This window comes from Pipistrellus hanaki, assembly GCF_964339955.1.
Source record: "Pipistrellus hanaki genome assembly, chromosome: 2".
In the NCBI taxonomy this organism is placed as follows: domain Eukaryota; kingdom Metazoa; phylum Chordata; class Mammalia; order Chiroptera; family Vespertilionidae; genus Pipistrellus; species Pipistrellus hanaki.
Genome location: NC_140504.1, coordinates 186,340,917 through 186,360,390, shown reverse-complemented (window position 1 = coordinate 186,360,390; position 19,474 = coordinate 186,340,917). Strand labels below are relative to the sequence as shown.

At 38.7% G+C, this 19,474-nt stretch overlaps 1 protein-coding gene across 4 annotated transcripts in view; it reads left to right on the top strand.

The window, feature by feature from the left end:
- Window positions 1–14,477, top strand: part of CLIC4 (chloride intracellular channel 4) — a 62,221-nt gene extending 47,744 nt beyond the window's left edge. For 2 of the 4 annotated variants that reach the window (XM_084875138.1, XM_084875136.1), the window contains 3 exons: window positions 9,039–9,220; window positions 10,895–11,734; window positions 12,032–14,477. In XM_084875138.1, the coding sequence (XP_084731264.1) occupies window positions 9,039–9,220; window positions 10,895–11,059 (347 nt within the window). In that variant the 3' untranslated portion in view covers window positions 11,060–11,734; window positions 12,032–14,477. Of the gene's footprint in view, window positions 1–9,038; window positions 9,221–10,894; window positions 11,735–12,025 lie in introns of all 4 variants that reach the window. The other 2 variants (XM_084875139.1, XM_084875137.1) reach the window with 1 other exon arrangement.
- Window positions 14,478–19,474: the final 4,997 nt, after the last annotated feature.

The following is a 19,474-nucleotide window of genomic DNA, read 5'->3' as shown; positions in this document are numbered from 1 at the left end:
AATTTGTTCTCATATTGTGTGAAGGGAGCTATGCAAAGAACTAACGGCATATCAAAAACAATGGGTTGGTGGAGCTTAATTTAAACCATTACTAAATCTTGTTTATTGTTAGGGGCCAGCATTCTAAAATCAGCCCCAGTGGATTTTGGATTTTTGTGCTAATTACTCTTACAGAGCAATTTTTGGATTTGCTCTAAGATAGCCTTTAGACTCACCAGCCTTCCAAATTTGTCTGCATCCTAAAAGTAGGATTTTACTTTCAAGTCACATTTTCATGGTGAGAATGGTTTAGGTAATAAGGATGTGATTTTATTTTATTTATTAAAGGACACTCTCATTATTTCATTCACCAAAGTTATATTTGGTATATCGGAGGAAGGGTCCTTTTGTGTGTTCTGTTTTTCTCCATTTTTTAAAAATTGAATTTTAGAGAGAGAGGAAGGGAATCATTATTGGGGGGAGGAGAGAGAGAAGAGAGAGAGAGAGAGAGAGAGAGAGAGAGAGAGAGAGAGAGAGAGAGAGAGAGAGAGAGAGAAACATTGATGTGAGAGTGAATCAGCTGGCTGCCTCTGAATGGCTGTTTCCCAGATGCTCCCTATGGGGATCAAGCCTGCAACTCAGGCATGTGTCCTGATCAGAATCAAACTGTCAGCCCTTCAGAGCACGGGAGATGCCCAAGCAACTGAGCCACACCGGCTGGGCTGAAAGAGGTCCCGTTTAATGAACCTGTTTAACCATACCATTCACTGATTTCCCTTTCTCTTCCCTTTGGGATGTTAAGAAAACTGTATAGGGAGATCATTCGTATTTAATTAAGACTTACAACAATAACCAAAAAGCTAGCTCCTAAAGATTTTAATCATCCTTTTAATTTTTGTTTTTATTTATTGATTTGATTTTGTTCCACTTATTTCTGCATTCATTGGTTGATTCTTGTGCCCTGGCTGGGGATGGAACCAGCAACCTTTGTGTATCAGGCTGACACCTTAACCAACTGAGCTACCTGGTCAGGGACTCCGCCATTGTGTTACAGGGCGGAAACGTCCTGCCTGCGGGCAAAGGCCCAGGAGGCCATTTGGTCGGGCCCTGCCCAGGCCTTAGGGGTGAGTAACATTTAACAGATGTGGGCGAGTGCTGGGGCCTGGCTTACATCTATTAAATGTGCTCGAGAGGCTGTCTTGGTTTGACCAAATACAACAGGCTACTTTTTTAAGTTGATGATTTTGTATGGCCCAAGGATAATTTTATAAATATCCAAATGACCCTTGGCAGAACAAAGGTTCCTCACCCCTATAGACTGTTGAATTTTTTAAATATATATTTTCCTATTTAAAAAAAGAAATATCTGATATTTAAATATATAATATATATATTTGTGTGCTTTTTGAATAAAAAGCTGTTTGTGTCACTAATGACCTCTCAAAGTAGGAAAACTTTGTAACAACACAACAGAGCACTTGTTAGCAAGATTCCTGACATCTTATTTCTCTGCTGTTAGGGACACCCTTACAAAGTTAACATGTGGGAGGAACTTCCGAGTGCAGGGCGATCTGAAGTGAGTGATCTGCCTCTTGCTGTTATTTTGTCCCTAACCCTGTGGATGCCCTAGAGGGGTTCTTTTGGGTAGGAGTTTATGGCAGCAAATGGCCAAGAATACGAAAGTGGCGTGGGGTGGGGATCAGGGCTGGTTAAGCAGGAATAACATTTTTAAAAACATTGAAACAGTTGCTAATTTCCTTATCACTTGGACAGATTTCCAAGCTTTTCAGGCTTCAGGCTCTTAAAAAGTTATTATTAAAATATAAAATGCTGCATTTTATAAATTAGTGTTGAATTTCAGTGGTTTCTGGGATAATATTCACTGCATGAGATGTTTTTCCACAGAGAAGGAGCAGGGGGAGAAGGCGAGTGCTCGGGCCTGGCTTGCATCTATTAAATGTGGTAAATGTGTTCGAGAGGCTGTCTTGGTTTGGGAGCAGCTCTCCTTAGTAATTGGCTTTTTTTTTCGGAGTAGGTATTGTTTCTGTCTGAGCATTTTATACACGAAGCAAACGGTTCCACCGGAGCACGTTCTGTCCACAGTGTCCGTTCTGTTCTACCTTTTCCTTTCATAAAACTGTCTTGCTGCATAGTTCTTTGAACTCTCTTAGTTAATCATAATCTTTTTATTTCTCTCTGTGGCTTTTGGAAGCTGGGAGTGGTTGGATTTCTTTTGACACTTGGTGGGGAGGAGAGGGGGAAAATGTGTCTGCTGAAAAACATTGCTTTGGTGGATGGGGTTGAGTGAGTCATTTAAGTATAGCTTTGTATTCTATTTTTCCCTATCAATTGGTTACTGTCTTAAGTAGCCACCTATGCTTACTGACTGTCCTTAGAATTCTGTAACTGATAAGAACAAACAACAGTGGATTACACTGTGCATAACTGAGAAGGCCTTATATTAAATTACCTATTGGTAAATAAGAATTCCAGTTGCCAAGCAACTTTTCCCCACAGGGGCCTGTCACGGCCATGAGACTTTAGAAAACAATGTCCCAAATAATTTTGTACCTTAATTGGTCTCCCTTATGCATATTTGTTGCAAGTCTCTTATCTTTCTCACCCAATTAAATGCCTTAAATAAGCCTAGGAAATGAATGATCCAACTTCTTTTCTCCAAACAATGAACAACTTAGAGATGGATTTGTTATTTTATATGGTAAGTCAGAATAGGCAGATCTTTGATTCGTCTTACCAGCCTGTTAAATATTTTATAAACTAATATTTTACAAAGCTTTGGACAATGTTAAGACCTCATTCAAAGTAAGGGATCAAATGCCTAGATGCTACAGTATTTTAGGTTGGGGCCCAAATTAAACATAAGATCTAAAGAATAAAATAAAGGGAAACACTGCAGATAGATAGAAAATAGATAGATAGAGAGGAGGGGGGCAGAGAGAGAGATAGGTAAAATATATAATTCTTTTGGTAACACGTCCAAGTTGATTGGGAGTACGAGTTTGTGAGATGTTTTGAAGCATTAAAGGAGATTAATGAGTAATTCCTTTTACGGGGATGGGTTAGGTACGACCTGTCCCAAATCTGTTTAAACCTCAGTTAATTTATATAATTTATTAAGCCCACAAATATAACTAATGGATAATTTATTAGTCTGTTTGGTATTCATAATATTCGTCATTTCCCTGAATTTACTAGTGATGAAAATCTGTCATTATATGCTCTGAAGCATATTCCTTAGTGTCCAAATTCCTATTTTTAAATTCCTAATCTTTAGGTTCTAATTAATTCCTTTTTATTCAAGACTCATTCTCCTTCCCTTCCTCTTGTTCTCTCTGGAAACGTGGAATCAGAGGATGCTTGCTAATCATTGTAGCTATGAAACTGCATTATTTATTTAATCATCTTTAAATACGCACTACTTCTCTTGTTTTCCTCTAATGTTACCTAGTCTTTAAAAATTGTTTATGTCAGATTACCCTTTATTTAAACTAGCAGGAGATTTAAAATATAGTTTTATCCATGTAAGCGTTCATAATTTGTGTTTTCTTCTTTGTGAATTGTATTGTTTTCTGCAACAGTTAGGGGCTTGTTACATTTAATGGTTTCTGCCTTATGTTTATTCATCTGAGTTATGCAGGTAATAGAGTATGCCTGCTTATTTAAAAAGGTCAAGTAGTATAAATATAATTTAATAAAATTCCAGTGCTCCTTAATGACATTATGTAACATCTTCCCCAACAGTATACATCCTCTTTTCTATGTAATTTTGCCAAGTACATAAGTGTGCATTTATATTTTACATTATACAGTTGTCTTTTTCACATATTATGTGGTAGAAGTTCTTTAAAATATCGAACTTTACTTCATTTTCTAAGAAAAGCTGCTTAATATTTCATAACATGGAGTTTTAACCACTTCTTTGTTGGTAGACATTGAGATTGCCTTTTTTTCCATTATAACAATGCTGCCTTATACTAGATTCCAAATAGGTTAAAATGTTTTCTTCTCCAAAAGTGTATACCAGTTAATACTTCCACTTACGTGAGAGTATTCATTTCCCCATACTTCTGACCCTGGTGTGTGCATGTGTGCTAATCTTAAATTTTGTTGTGTTCTCTTAGGCAAAAAAGATTGTTTTGATTTCCATAATTAATTTAAAACTGACTGTATGGCTTCTATTTATTTATTTATTTATTTATTTTAACATATTTTTATTGATTTTTTTACAGAGAGGAAAGGAGAGAGATAGAGAGCTAGAAACGTCGATGAGAGAGAAACATCGACCAGCTGCCTCTTGCAAACCCCCCACCGGGGATGTGCCCGCAACCAACGTACATGCCCCTGACCGGAATCGAACCCGGGACCTTTCAGTCCGCAGACCGACGCTCTACCTCTGAGCCAAACCGGTTTCGGCTATTTATTTTTCTGAGAGCTTTTGAAAGACCTTTTTAGAGAGGTTAGTGTTACTACAGCATGAGTATTGGAGAACAATAGTGCTCCTTAATAATTACAAAAGTCAAGGAGCTGCTTTCTGGTGGTTAGCTACTGCCCTCTAGTGGTTAATCTTTACATTTTCTTTATTTCAACTTCAAATTCCTTTGTGATGGTTTGTCTTTAAAACTTGTTCATTAAATGATGCTGTTTAATGTCTTTCGATACTTCTATTTTTCTTTATTTTGTTGGCCATTCATTATATTGCTACTTAAAAGTTATAGCAAACTAATTCAGCATTCTTTGTGTTTACTAATAAACTTTTTATTCTGACATTTTTAACTTTGAAAAATTACCCAACATGCCGGGACCGGTTTGGCTCAGTGGATAGAGCGTCTGCCTGCGGACTGAAAGGTCCCGGGTTCGATTCCAGGCAAGGGCATGTACCTGGTTGCGGGCACATCCCCAGTAGGGGGCGTGCAAGAGGCAGCTGATCCATGATTCTCTCTCATCGATGTTTCTGACTCTATCCCTCTCTCTTCCTCTCTGTGAATAAATCAATAAAATATATTTAAAAAAAAAAAAAGAAAAGAAAAATGACCCAACATTCTAGTCAGGCACCCCAATTGAACTTGATTGCAGGAGCTGTGCGATTGCAGGACCTGTGCTAAGTCCAAAATTATAGAAAGAACAATAATTGTAAAGTTTTGTTACCTTAATTTTAGTTCGTGCCTTACATCTGGGATTCTAAGCATCGTATGATATAAACCTTAAACTTAAGATATTTTATTTTCTATTGGATACATTTGAAAATTAATTCATAAAAAGGATTGATTTAGAATAGGTTGAAGATTAATAACTTGCTCAAACTTACCCTACCACTCAAGTCCATTTGAGACATTATTTCAATGTTTAAATCCAGGCAGTATTATCTTACTGGCCATGCTTCTGTTCATTGTAATCATACAAGGAAGAAGTTCGTGATTTAGTGGACTATTAGTTTAATATAAACCAGCCCTGAGTTTAAAATGTAAATGTTTTAAAGTGTAATAGTAATAGAGAGTACCTGTATCAAGGACTGAACATAACTAACATAATTCAATAATAACTATTGAATTGATTGGGGTGACAAGATTAAACAGGGTTAGATGCACACATCCACACAACACATCATCTGTACACTGTATTGTGTGTTCACCATACCAAGTCAAGTCTCCTTCAGTCACCATCTATCCCCCCTGTACCTGGTAGTCACCATGCTAATACATTTTCTAAAAGCATATTATAAACTACAAGATATTCAATGATTAGATATTGCCTTTTTTTGCATTTAAGATTTTTTTGTGTGCAGACTGTTATTTTTAGCTATCATGGAAATTTAGACAATTATAATCATTATCCCAATTATTTTTATTGTGGTAAAATTGGTTTGTAACATTGCATTAGTTTTCAGATGTACAACATAATTTGATCATGTGTGTGCTATAGTCACCACAGTAATTCTAGTTTCCCCCTTCACCAGTTTTGCCCACTCCCCCACCTCCTTTCCCTCTGATAACCATCCATGTATTCTCTGTTTCTGGGAGTTTTGTTTGTCTATTTGTTTTGCTCTTTAAATTCTACATAACAAGTTAAATAATACGTACCTCAGTGACACTGTGGGTTCTGTTCCAGGTCACTGCAGTGAAGCGAGTGTCTCAGTAAATCGAGTCACATGGATTGTTGGTTTCCTAGTACATGCAAAAGTTATGTTCCTGCTATAATCTAATAAGGGCATGAGTCTTGTATGAATCATAATCTTTTTGCAGTGGAGGGTCTTGACTCCAAGTTGGTGGCTGGCTGATCAGGGTGGTGGTGGCTGCAGGCTGAGGGGTGGGGCTGTGGCAGTTTCTTAAAAGAAGAGCAGTGGAGTCTGCCTCCTTTCCTGGGCGGTGCTCTGTAGTATGCGATGCTGATCGATGGCATATTACCCACAATAGAACTTCTTTCGGAATTAGTCAGGGCTCAAACCTGCTGCTGCTGTTTGAACCGAGTTCACGCAGCATTCTAAATCCTTTGTTGTCACTTCAGCAATCTTCACAGCATCTCCACCAGCAGATCTCATCTCGGCAAACCGCTTCTCTGCTCCTGTGTTCGCACAACCCCTCATCCATTTTAAGCTTATCTGAGGTTGCAGTGATTCAGCTACATCTTCAGGCTCCACTTCTAATTCTGGTTCTCTTGCCGTTTCCTCCACATCTGCAGCCACTTCCTCCACTGAAGTCTTGAACCCCTCAGGGTCATGCATGGGGGCTGAAACCCACCGCTCCCACCTGTTAGTGGTGATGTTTCACCTCTTCCCATGACACATGAATGTGCTTAATGGCCCCAGAATGGTGACTCCTGTCAGAGGTTTTCAGATCCATCAAAGGAAGCACTATTTACAGCAGCGATGGCTTCACAAAGTGTATTTCTTAAATAAGACTTGAAAATCAGAATTGCTCCTTGACCCATGGGCTGCAGAACGTCAAGATTTTTCCTTTGCGTGAATTCTCAGCTTGGCTAATTGTTTGGCACAAGAGGCCTGGCCTGGCATTTGGCCTACCTTGGCTTTCAACATGCCTTCCCCATGAGCTCAATCATTTGTAGCTTTCGATTTAAAGTGAGAAATAATGTGATTCTTCCTTTCACTGAACACTCAGAGGCCATTGTAGAGTTTTTGATTGGCCTGTGTCCATATTGTTGGTCTCAGGGAATAGGGAGGCCCGAGGAGAAGGAGAGAGATGGGGGAATGAATGGCCTGTCAGTGGAACAGTCAGAACACACACAATATTGATTGATTAAATTCAGTTTGATATGGGTGTGTTTTGTGGTGCCCCTAAATATTTACAATAGTACCATCAAAGATCATGGATCAGGTATCACCATAACGAATACAGTAATTATGAAAAAGTTTGAAATTTTGCAAAAATTACCAAAAATTTAATGGAGAGACATGAAGTGCACTGAACCCTGCCAGTGTGGCTCAATGGTTGAGCATTGACCTATTAACCACATTCGATTCCTGGTCAGGGCACATGCTAGGGTTTTGGGCTCGATCCCCAGTAGGGGATATGCAGGAAGCAGCCGATCAAGGATTCTCTCTCTTTATTGATGTTTTTCTCTCTATCCCTCTCCCTCTCTTTGAAATAAATTAAAATATTTTTTTAGAAAAGAAAAATGTCATTGATAAACTTTGCTCAACACAAGTTGCCACAAACCTTTAATTTGTAAAGAACAGAGTATCTGTGAAGCACAGTAAAGCAAACTCGCTCCGATGAGGTGTCTGCACTTGTCTTTGTCTGACTTGTTTCAGTATAAAGACCATCATTCCTTTTAGCCATGTCTGTTGTCTGAACTACCTGAAGGGACCAAGGGATGGGCAGGTGGGAGCATTTTGGAAGAAAAAGTGTTGTGTTAGGATATATTTATGTTGCTGGTAAAATATCTAATAGGCAGCATGTGAAACTTTGCCTTTTCCCATAACAGATCCAACTTTATTCAGATTTACAGCTAACTAAGTTGTCAACTCATAATATTTAACTTTCTTTTACAACCAGTACTGTAATCATTTGTGTAAGTTTATATATTCTGGGAGTGGGGGTGAAGGTGGGTTGGGAAGGTTAAGGTTAGGAAAGGATGAGAGAGGATCTGTCTATATTTATTCCCTATTCCTTTCTAACGATGTCCCCACCTCCTCGCTAATACAGTTACTAACTTACTTTCCAGATACACAGGGTTGGCTCTGTCCCACTTCTCTCTCAATCACGACAATTATAGCATCTTAATCTATTTGCCTAGAGACACCCTCACGTCAGCTCTAATCTGATCTCTGTTTTTCATGTTATATGCAAGATGCTATTCTTGGCTTCCTGTGTAATATTAGTACAAAAACTCCAGGTTTTTTGCTCAGATTGTTTGCCGTGGGGTTTAACAACACATTTTGTGATGAAAAATCCAAATGTTCTTAGGAGAGTAGGACTTAAAATTGAGAGTAAAAAATCTGTTTCAGCAGGATTTTCTTCCCTAGAATTGAACTAATAGGTTTGTTTCTCACCAATCTTTCCAGTTTATTTTTAAAAATATGTTTTTATTGATTTTAGAGAAGAAGGGAGAAGGAGAGAGAGAGAGAAACATCAATGATCAGAATCATTGGGGGGCTGCCTCCTGCACACCCTGTACTGGGGAATGAGCCTGCAAACCAGGTATGTGCTTTTGGCTGGAATAGAACTCAGGACCCTTCAGTCCACAGGCTGACACTGTTCACTGAGCCAGACCAGCTAGGGCCAATCTTTCTGGTTTAAACATCAACTATGCTATGTGTTCATATGTGGGCTATTGAGCCATTAACAAGATTTTACAGATACCACTGTCTGAAACCGCCATGCTTGTTTTTGTATTTATCTGCACAAACTTGTTTGACCTCCCGCCTCCGCCCCATGTAAGTAAACCCAGGACAGGCACCTTGTCTGCTCTGTTCTCTGTGCTTTGAGTCAGAGCGAGCATTGACAGCTGCTGACTGAAAGAGGAATGCTTCTGCTTTGGGGGTTTGGTGGGCTCCCTTCTTACAGTGCTCCCCTCTCTCACAGCCTTGGAGCGGGGTCTGTTGAAGACACTGCAGAAACTGGATGAGTATCTGAACTCTCCCCTCCCTGACGAAATCGATGAGAACAGCATGGAGGACATCAAGTGTTCCACACGCAAATTTCTGGATGGCAATGAAATGACATTGGCCGATTGCAACCTGCTGCCCAAGCTGCACATTGTGAAGGTAGGCCTGTGGGTGGCGTCTCATTGCCACTGACCTCGTCAGCTGTGTACAAGGCAGCACTTCCTTCATGTGTAAACTTCTCTCATCTTCTGACATGTAGGAAACCCCTCCACCCCCAATAGTATAATTTAACGCCGCTTAGGCCTTGTACGTCATAGAGTTAATGAAAAGGAAATTATGTCTGAAAATTGAGGTGTGTGAGAAAGAGTGATATTATTGTACATTTTTCTCTGACTGCATAAAAATTCAGAGATGTAACTTTGGATTGGAGTTGCTAACTAACATATAATCAGATTCTGCTCTGTGATCACCTGGCTTTTTCTTTGTTTCTTCTTTTTTTTCTTTTTTCTTTATTTCAGAGAGAAAGGGAGAAGGAAAGTGAGAGAAACATCAGTGATAAGAGAGAATCATTGATTGGCTGCCTTCTGAATGCTCTCCACTGGGGATTGAACCAGCAACACAGGCATATGCCCTTGGCTGGAATTGAACCTGGGACTTGTCAGTCCACAGGTCGACACTCTATCCATTGAGCCAAACCAGCTAGGGCACTTGGCTTTTTCTGTTCAAGGGAAACATGCTTATTGAGCATTTACTGAATGAGACACTGCTGAATAGAATAGTAATAAACACTAGTTGTGCAGTAAAGATTGAGATAGAGAAACACAGATCTAAAATAGTGAGTGTGGCCGAAACCGGTTTGGCTCAATGGATAGAGCGTCAGCCTGTGGACTGAAAGGTCCCGGGTTTGATTTCAGTCAAGGGCACGTACCTTGGTTGCGGGCACATCCCTGGTAGGGGGTGTGCAAGACGCAGCTGATCGATGATTCTCTCTCATCAATGTTTCTAACTCTCTATCCCTCTCTTCCTCTCTGTAAAAAAATCAATAATATATATATATATATTAAATAAATAAATAAATAAATAAATAAATAAATAAATAAATAAATAAAATAGTGAGTGTGTGTTTTACGTATCTGCCCAGGGATTTTCCGTGGCCGTCTCCCTGGATGGCCAGAGCAGGTGTTTGCGGTCAGTGTCACACTTTTGAATCTGTGTAGTTTGCAGTTCTCGTCATTATTAAAACTAGAGGCCGGGTGCACGAAATTCGGGCACTATATGGGGGGGCGGGGGATGACGGAGAAGCTCCCCTCAGCCTGGCCTGCACCCCCTTGCAGTCTGGGACCCTGCAGGGGATGTCTGCCTGCTGGCTTAGGCCCACTTCTCAGTCAGACATCCCTCTCCCTTCACTCCTATTGCCCGCCTGCTTGCTCTCGGCTCACTGCCCCTTAGTGCTGCCTCGGAGGCAGGAGAGACTCCCGCACTCCCGCTGTGCTCACTTCTGGCTGAGTGGCGCTCTGACCACCATGGGGAAGCTCCTACACTGAGCATCTGTCCCCTGGCGTCAGTGCACGGCATAGCAACCAGGTGTTCCACTGCTTGGTCTATTTGCATATTGGCCTTTTATTAGATAGGAGTCTAGTTAGATTGAAGGTGGCTTCTAACTTCATTCTCCCCCCTCTCTGGTGAAATTGATAGAATTGTATAGAGGACATTAAGCTTTCTTTCCAATGGAAGTTCTCAGAGTTTCACAAACTCAGTTTTCCTTAAAATGTAGAGATGTTTCTGGTTAAACATGGAAAATAAATGTTAACTTTTGATCTCTTTGTCTTTCAGGTGGTGGCCAAAAAATACCGCAACTTTGATATTCCAAAAAGAATGACCGGCATCTGGAGATACTTAACGAATGCTTACAGTAGGGACGAGTTCACCAACACCTGCCCCAGTGACAAGGAGGTGGAAATAGCATATAACGATGTAGCCAAGAGACTGACCAAGTAAATAGCACTCACAAGAGAGGCCTTCACACCGCTTCCCGGTTAAGAACATGCTTTTTCTAACAGACTGCTCCTCTCCCTATAAAATAGACATTTTATTTTGCATGGACATGGCAGTTATTCAAGTTTAGGATAAAGGATAGATCAGTAGCTATCTTTAAACATACACTCCTAAGCAGTATTATTTTAAAATTATTTTGCCCTCCTACCTCCCCTCCCCTATACCCTCCTCTCTTCTAATTTGGAGGCCGCTCATCACACACTTTTACTTTAGAGGTGGTTTCCTATCTCCAGAGCTCTCCCTGTTTTGTCCTTTCACTGTGTACAGACGGCAGGACTTGTGAGGTTCAGTGTTTAACTGTTAGTGACCATGACCTCATCGGTCAGCCCCAAACTGGTGCATAATGCGTGATACAAGGGATATTTATGTATTTTTGGAATTTTATGATATTTAGTAAGAGTCTATGAAAGGATTGCTACTGTATCAAAACCTCTGTTCAGTTCAGTCCATCCCGGAGATGTGCTCACGGCGTCACCACCAGAGGAGAGGGCCTCCCGCAGAAAGGCACTACAGACTTCGCTGTTCTCTTTTGTACAAGGATCTTCACTTTTCCTGAAAGCATTTATTCTTACACCAGTGATAACATCTGACACATGTAGAAGCTAACGGTTTAGAGCAGTGTTTTTCAACCTTTTTTGGGCAAAGGCACACTTGTTTCATGAAAAAAATCACGAGGCACACCACCATTAGAAAATGTTAAAAAATTTAACTCTGTGCCTATATTGACTATATATAAAGTAATTCTCTTGAATAGGAATCAAATAAACACAAAGAAAGTATTTTATAATTACTTTATTATGAAATATTAAGTAAACAAAATAGTGAAAAATTATAAAATTCTTGTCTTGTCTGCACCTACGGCACACCAGGCAACATCTCGTGGCACACTAGTGAAAAACGCTGGTTTAGAGAGAGGGGTAATATTCTCAGTCTTTTTTGAGCATTTTGGGCACCTGGTATCTGTCTGAGCGTGGCGTTTGCTGACGGACTGTGCCCATGTGGAACATCATTGCTCTCTTTATTTTTAACGCTCCTTGTTAGGTCAGCGTAGATCTTGCTGTTTGTAGATTTTTTTGAGCAACACTACATAAACTAATACTTAGTTGACTTAGCTCTAGCAGTATACAACGAATAGTAATGTAAACATTAACACAGAAATTAAGGTTTGTCAAAATATCAAGTAGAATTTTGTTTCTAAAGCTTATTTAATGTGGGAAACCAAAACACACCCATTCTCCATCCTATATTGAAAATAAGTCAAAGCACAGACTAGCAGGTGTTCCATCCCACCCCCATTTCCTGTGAGACCGCGGGCTCGCCCTTTCGGACTAAATCACAGTTGCTCTGGTGAGTGCGTATTCCCAGCAGCTTTTCCTAACGTCGGCCATTGCCTTCCATTAAATTTTTCCACACGTTGAGGAAAGCAGTCTGCATGTTTGTTTCTTAAATTGAAGTTCTAAAGCAGAATTATTTGTGCTCTAACAGGGAGGATGAACTTAGTGGAAACAAAATGAGTTTGCTGTGTATTTACTCATTTTTTTTTTTTTTTTAAATTGGACTTTGTAGCTACTACTCCAAAGATGGGGTTGTTACTAGAAAACTTTCAGTAAATTTTTTTTTTTTTAACCTAACCTGTTTAAGAAGTGCTATTTCTCAGAGGCTGTTTTTGGAAATTTTAGTATATTGCTTTAAAAGGCAATGATTTCCTCCCTTTGACATGCTAACATTTAGTAAGCACTGGCTTTATGGAAGCAACCTGATTTTTATAAGCACACTGCATTTTTTTTTTTTTTTAACCTCCCAGTAATTAGTACAAAAAGATAAGTAAAGCTCCATATTGTATCCCTTTGGCTCAGGGAGATAAAATTCTTTATTGCCGATCAAAAGTTTGAGCACCCATCTTTTGTGTAATTAATATTGGATGCTGATTTCTCTGGTTCCAGGAAGAACTACAGGTTATCTACTGAGAAATTCTATAGCGTTAGCTTCATTGGGTAGAAATGTCACATCTGCCACCAGTACACAGCCATCAGCACTTTCCCTGTTTTTAAATAGCGGTAACTTGGCATTTGGCTAAAAGACTCAAAAGAAGGGGTGTCGTTCTTCCCCGTGAAGGGTGGACTAAGTGGTGTGGAATGGAGAGCTAATGAGGAAAGAGCATCATTCCTTAGGATAAATGATGAAAATTACAGTCTAAACTCCATTGTGAAGTATTTTTACCTTGGATATTCACTCTCTATCTTTGAGAAATTTATCAGATGATTTTTCTCTACCTTTAAAAATGTATCCCATGATGCATCCCTCTCATTGTCCAAGGAGTAGGTAGGACTGTTAAGACACTGAGGAAGGCAGAATGATCTTTTTTCTCTGTAGAAAGACCTCATTCTTTTATCAGGGAAGTTAGATGAAATTGACATTGGCAAATGGACAAAAGCCAGTAAATATAATAGGGTGATCCCAGCACTGGTACAAAGGTGATAGTTTAATCTTAGGATATTTGGGGATAAAAGTTTACATGACAATTCATGTGTATGGGTTGATATAATGGAAATCATCTGTTATTATTTCTGCAACTACTGAATCATTTCCCCTTCAGTTAAACCAACAAGGAGATTAGAGTCTGAAGTTTTCGTGTTCCATCAGTTGGAAAGTTCTCCATTTCAGTTGATGACTTCCTTTAAAAAGAAAAAGTAAATGCAGTGTTTCTGTACAGCTCTGTTATCTTCTTTTACTAGGATTGTTGTGATGAAATTAATATAAGACTCTTTTCTTGGTAACTTTGGCTTAGACAACTTACTTCTAAGCCCTTGAGCAATCTGTATACAATTAAATCATTTCCAACACTTATTCTTACCCTAAATTAATCAACTCTAGAATTTAGGCAGTTTTACTTCTGTTGAGTTTTGAGTCTCTCCAGAGTTGCATGTATATAGCTTTTATTTCTGAGCATTTAAAATATCCATTTAGAAAATATCTACAAGGTAAACACGTTAAGAAATATTTTTTTCATGAACATTTTGATACACATTTCATCAAGTTGATCAACCAATTTCTTATACTGGCTATAATAGTATTTGATTCAAAGAGAGGGGAGCATTCATTATCTATATACTATATGGGCTTTTTTATTCCATTCTTTACAAAGTATCAAATGTTGGGACTGTCAAATTTTTATTTTTATCAGGGAAAATAATTCAACTCCCCAGGTCATAATGTTGAACAGAATTGGAGTGTTTCCTTTAAAATCCTTTGAAAAGGCAAATGAAAGCCTATTGAAGAATGATTGTATTTTTCTTTTTGTCTCTGGACCCAGTATATTGCTGGCAGCTATTGTATTAAAATAAAGTATATTTTCACTACCGTTAAAGGTTCTTTTTTCTCCCCCCTCATGAAAATAAATAATAACTTGGGGTAACAGGGTTTTAGTTTAGACTTTCCCCCTCCCTACGAGTGGGAGATTCAGCACAATACATTAAAGAGGAAAAAACATGTGGTCTCAATTGGTGCATAAATAAGTTCATAAAAACTTTAATGGTACTCATTCTTAGCAAAATAGAAACAGGTAAAATTTTAACAAATCTGATAAGACATCTGTCAAGAACTTCCAGCAAATTTCATATATAAATAAGAAACAGAAGCCCTCTCATTAAAGGCAGGAATAAGGCAGGAAGGATTGCCCTCCGTCACAGATATTTACAGCCACTTTCCTTAGCTACTTTATTAGAGCAGCATCCTAGCCAGTGCATTAAAATCACCGAGAAGAATTGACCAAATGATTGTTCTTTGCAGGTGAATGCATATACATAAAAGAAATCCAAAACAAAGTACTATTAGAAATAATAAGGAAATTCAGCCAGATTACTTAAGATATAAAAATGAACAAAAATCAATGTAACCACTATATACTAATATTTACCACATTAAAACTAACAGATGATTTAGTGACGTTTGTTTCTTCTGGAGAAAAACTGGGTAACTGATGAAAATGGATGGGAAAGTATTTTCATTTTTGAACATTTAGGATTTGTAACAAACTTATTACCCTAAAAAATGGGGGGGGGGCATTTAAAAGATAAAGTAAGGTATTTAGGATTAAATCTAACAATGTATAATTCCTTTATGAAGGAAAGCACAAAATATTAAAGGACCTAATAGAAATCTGTTCAATGGATAGGTGTACCATGTTCATGGATGGACAATTTAAAATCATAAAAATTTTAATTCTGTCTCAAGTAATTGATAAATTCAATATATTGTCCAACAAAATCTCAATTTTTTTTTTTGTGGGGGGAAGACTAGATAAATGGATTTTTAAAATTCATATTGAAGAATTTATGTCTCCGAATAGCTAATGTTTCTGGAAGGGGGAGAGAAAGAAAAATTGCCTGAAAATACAAAGACTTGGAAGCTTACAGTAATTAATGGGCAGGATATAGTAGGCAACAGCAACACAACACTCCTGCTGCAACAACCAGGGGGGGAAAATGATTTAAAACACCAAAATTAACCACCAGAAAACGGGAAGCAATAGACAACTGAACTGGAATTTCAGAGGACGAAGTCTTTCTGAGGTGAGCTGACAGTCTAGCCATTTTCTCCTCGGGGGGCATTTGCTGGAACTGAGGTTTGGGCTTGGGCCTGCAGAGGGACTCGGCTGGAGGAAAACCACAAGGTTCTTGGTCATAGGGCACACTGGGAACCAGAGACACCTCAGATACAGACTAGTTTTCTCAGGGGACACGGGCTGAACTCCAGAGCGCTACATGGCATGCTAGAAGCCAAGCCACGGGCTTCCAAAAGGCAGAGTGAAATCTCAATTGCACAATATTTTGGAGAAGAAATTTCATGAGGGAGGGGCTTTCCCAAAACAGAAAGCCTTGTGGTTGCCTGGCACTGCGGGTGAGAGTGGGAATTGGCCTTAAACAGGCACGAGCGCTTTCTGGGAGATGATGGAGCTGTTCTAAGTACGCACTGTAGATAACGGTCTAATATTCAGTTATACGGAGAATTCCTATGGCTCAATAATATAGACATCCCAATTTAGAAATGAGCAAGGATTCGAATAGATGTTTCTCCAAGGAAGACACACAAATGACATAAGCACACAAAAGACGCTTACCATGACTCAATCAGGGCAATGTAAATCAGAACCACACACAAAATTTACACAGTGTAAATCAGAACCACACACAAAATTTACACAGTGTAAATGAGAACCCACATCCTAGGGTATCTAGGATGGCTACAATCGCGAAGACAGATAATTAATTACAAGTTGTCCACGATGTGGAGAAATTAAAACCCATTCATTGCTGATGGCCATGTAGAATGGTGCAGTTGATGTGTAAAACACTGGCAGTTCCTCAAGAACTTAAGCAGCCCCCAATTCCTCTCCTAGGTTTATAACCAGGAGAATTTAAAACGTACATCCGTATGTCTTGTATATGGATGCTCATGACATCGTTATTCAGTATAGCCACAAAAAAACCAAACAGGCATTACCGTAACTCCTGAACGGACAAACAAAATGATGTACTCAAAAACGGTATTCCCTCGAGCCAATGGGAAATAGGTACAACCTACAATGTGAACGGACCGTGAGAGCATAGTGCTCAGTGGAAGAAGCCAGAGTCCAAAGGCCACATGCTTTATGGTTCCCTTTGTGTGAAATGTCCAGGAGAGGCGAGTGGATGGAGACGGACAGTAAATTGGTGTTTGCCAGGAACTGGGGAGGAAAGAATGAGGAGTGACTGCTAGCGAGTATGGGGCTTGAAGTGAGAAATATGTTCTGGACTGAAGTAATGGTGATGATTGCACAACTTTGTGGATGTACTAAAAACTACTGACTTGTTCAGGCTGGAAGGGTGAACTCGTGGCATATAAATTATATCTTAAAAAAACTGAAGGGGAGCCGAAGCCGGTTTGGCTCAGTGGATAGAGTGTCGGCCTGCGGACTGAAAGGTCCCAGGTTCGATTCCGGTCAGGGGCATGTTCATTGGTTGCGGGCACATCCCCAGTAGGGGGTGTGCAGGAGGCAGCTGGTCGATGTTTCTCTCTCATCAATGTTTCTAACTATCTCTCTCCCTTCCTCTCTGTAAAAAATCAATAAAATATATTTTAAAAAACCCAAAAAACTGAAGGGGGCAATTCTGCCTTGCTAACGTTTTGGATAATCAGTGTATTGAGAGGTTGATAGGCAAAGTTAGGAATGCATCTGAGTTAAAGTTCAAATTAAATGTCATTCAAAATATATTCTTAAAAGGAAGAAAGCAAAGAAAGAATTATGCTTTCTTCAACTATTTTAATGGTTGCTCCACTATAAATTTACTAAAAATCAGGCGAACTGTTAGTTTTCTAGTTATTTTCTAGTAATTTTCTTCACCTAAAATGGGTGAATTCTCTATAAATTGTAAATTATACCTCAATAAAGCTTTCTTTTTAGAAGAATCGTAAAAGCGCAAATCTGAAATTTAGAGTTCATTATGTAGGTTTAAAAGGATGGACACAGCAGAAGACAGGATTGGTGCTTGAAGACAGGTCATTTGAAAAAAATCTAAAGTGAAGCAAAGATAGAAAAAGATTGCAAAAAACAAAGCAACAATAAATATCACAAGAAAAGAGCATAAGATAAGGAACACAATCTTAAGATACACAGCTGAAGTCCCAGGCAGAAAGTAATGGGGCAGAATCGATATTTGATGAAATAATAGCTGAGAATTTTCCAGAACTGTTGATAGTTATTAACTCACAAATTCATAAAACTCAGCAAACTCCATATGAAATAAAACAAACAAAAACACCTAACCTAAAGAATATCATAGTCAAATTGCTAAAACCAGAGAAAATTCAAAAGATAGCTGGAGAGAAAAGATATAACTTTTTAAATTTTTTAATTTAATTTTTTTTTTATTTCAGAGAAGGAGAAAGAGAGAAACATCAATGAGTAGAGAGAATTATTGATGGGCTGCCTCCTGCACTTCCCTTACTGGGGATGAAACCTGCAGTTAGGGCATGTGAATCAAACTACAACTTACTGGCTCATGGGTTGATGCTCAACACCTGAGGCATACCGGCTGGGTATGGATACATAACTTTTGAAGGAGAAATAATAAAACGTCTGGCTTTTCAGCAAAAACTTTGAGAGAACAGAGAACAGGGGTATTTTCAAAGGGCTGAAAAAAAAAAAATCTGCCAAGCTAGGGTTCCATACATAAATGAAAACATTCTCGAAAGTGAAGGCAACATAAAGATATGAGAACATTAAATATTAGGATATTTAAACAACAATAATGTCTTGACATACACTGTTACAAAATATATAATAAGAAATTTGTAACAGTGGTGGAAGGATGGGAGGAAGGTAAGTGGAGTCAAGTACTTGCATGACCCTTACATTATTTAGCAAGTAAAAGTAACAATCTAAGAAAACTATAATAAATCACAAATATTGTAATTCTAGAAAAACAAAGATTACAAGAATAAATAACTTTAAAAAATCTAATAGAAAAAATAACAAATCTAATATTCAAGGGGAAATGGTGTTTAAAAACGTATCTAGCTGATGTTTCTCTCTCATCGATGTTTCTAACTCTCTATCCCTCTCCCTTCCTCTTTGTAAAAAAAAAAATATATATATATATATATATATATATATTTTAATAAAAAATAAAAACATATCTACCGGTAGTGACTCCAAAAGACAGCAGGGCAAGAGGACTAGATGAACAAAGGGTAGGACAAATTGGAAAAATAGCAAAAGGTTTGCTATAAACCCTACACCATTAGTAATTATATAAATGTACACTGAGTGGCCAGATTATTATAATCTCTGAACGCATAATAATCTGGCCACTCTGTGTGTGTGTGTGTATGTATATATATATATAATATTAGAGGCCCAGTGCATGAATTCATGCATGGGTGGGGTCCAGCCAGCCTGGCCAGGGGGAGGGGACATGGGTGGTTGGCCAGCCTGCCTGGTTGAGGGTACAATTTGCATATTAGCCTTTTATTATATAGAATATACACTGAGTGGCCAGATGATTATGCGTTTAGAGCTCATAATAATCTGGCCGCTCAGTGTAAGTGGACTAAACAATTTGGTGACAAGTCAGAGAGTATCAAACTGGATTTTAAAAAAGCTAAACCCAACATATGACATTCACAAGACACAAACTTTATAAGGGCACAGAAAGGTTGACGGAGTCTATCCGTTGACAGTAAACAAAAGAAAGCAGATGTAACCACTTATCAGACAAAGCAGGCTTTGAGGCAAAAAGTACTACTAGAGATGAAGGGCATATAGTGCATTTATCATGTCCTTTTATAATGACCAAAGTTTTATTCACTAGGGAGACA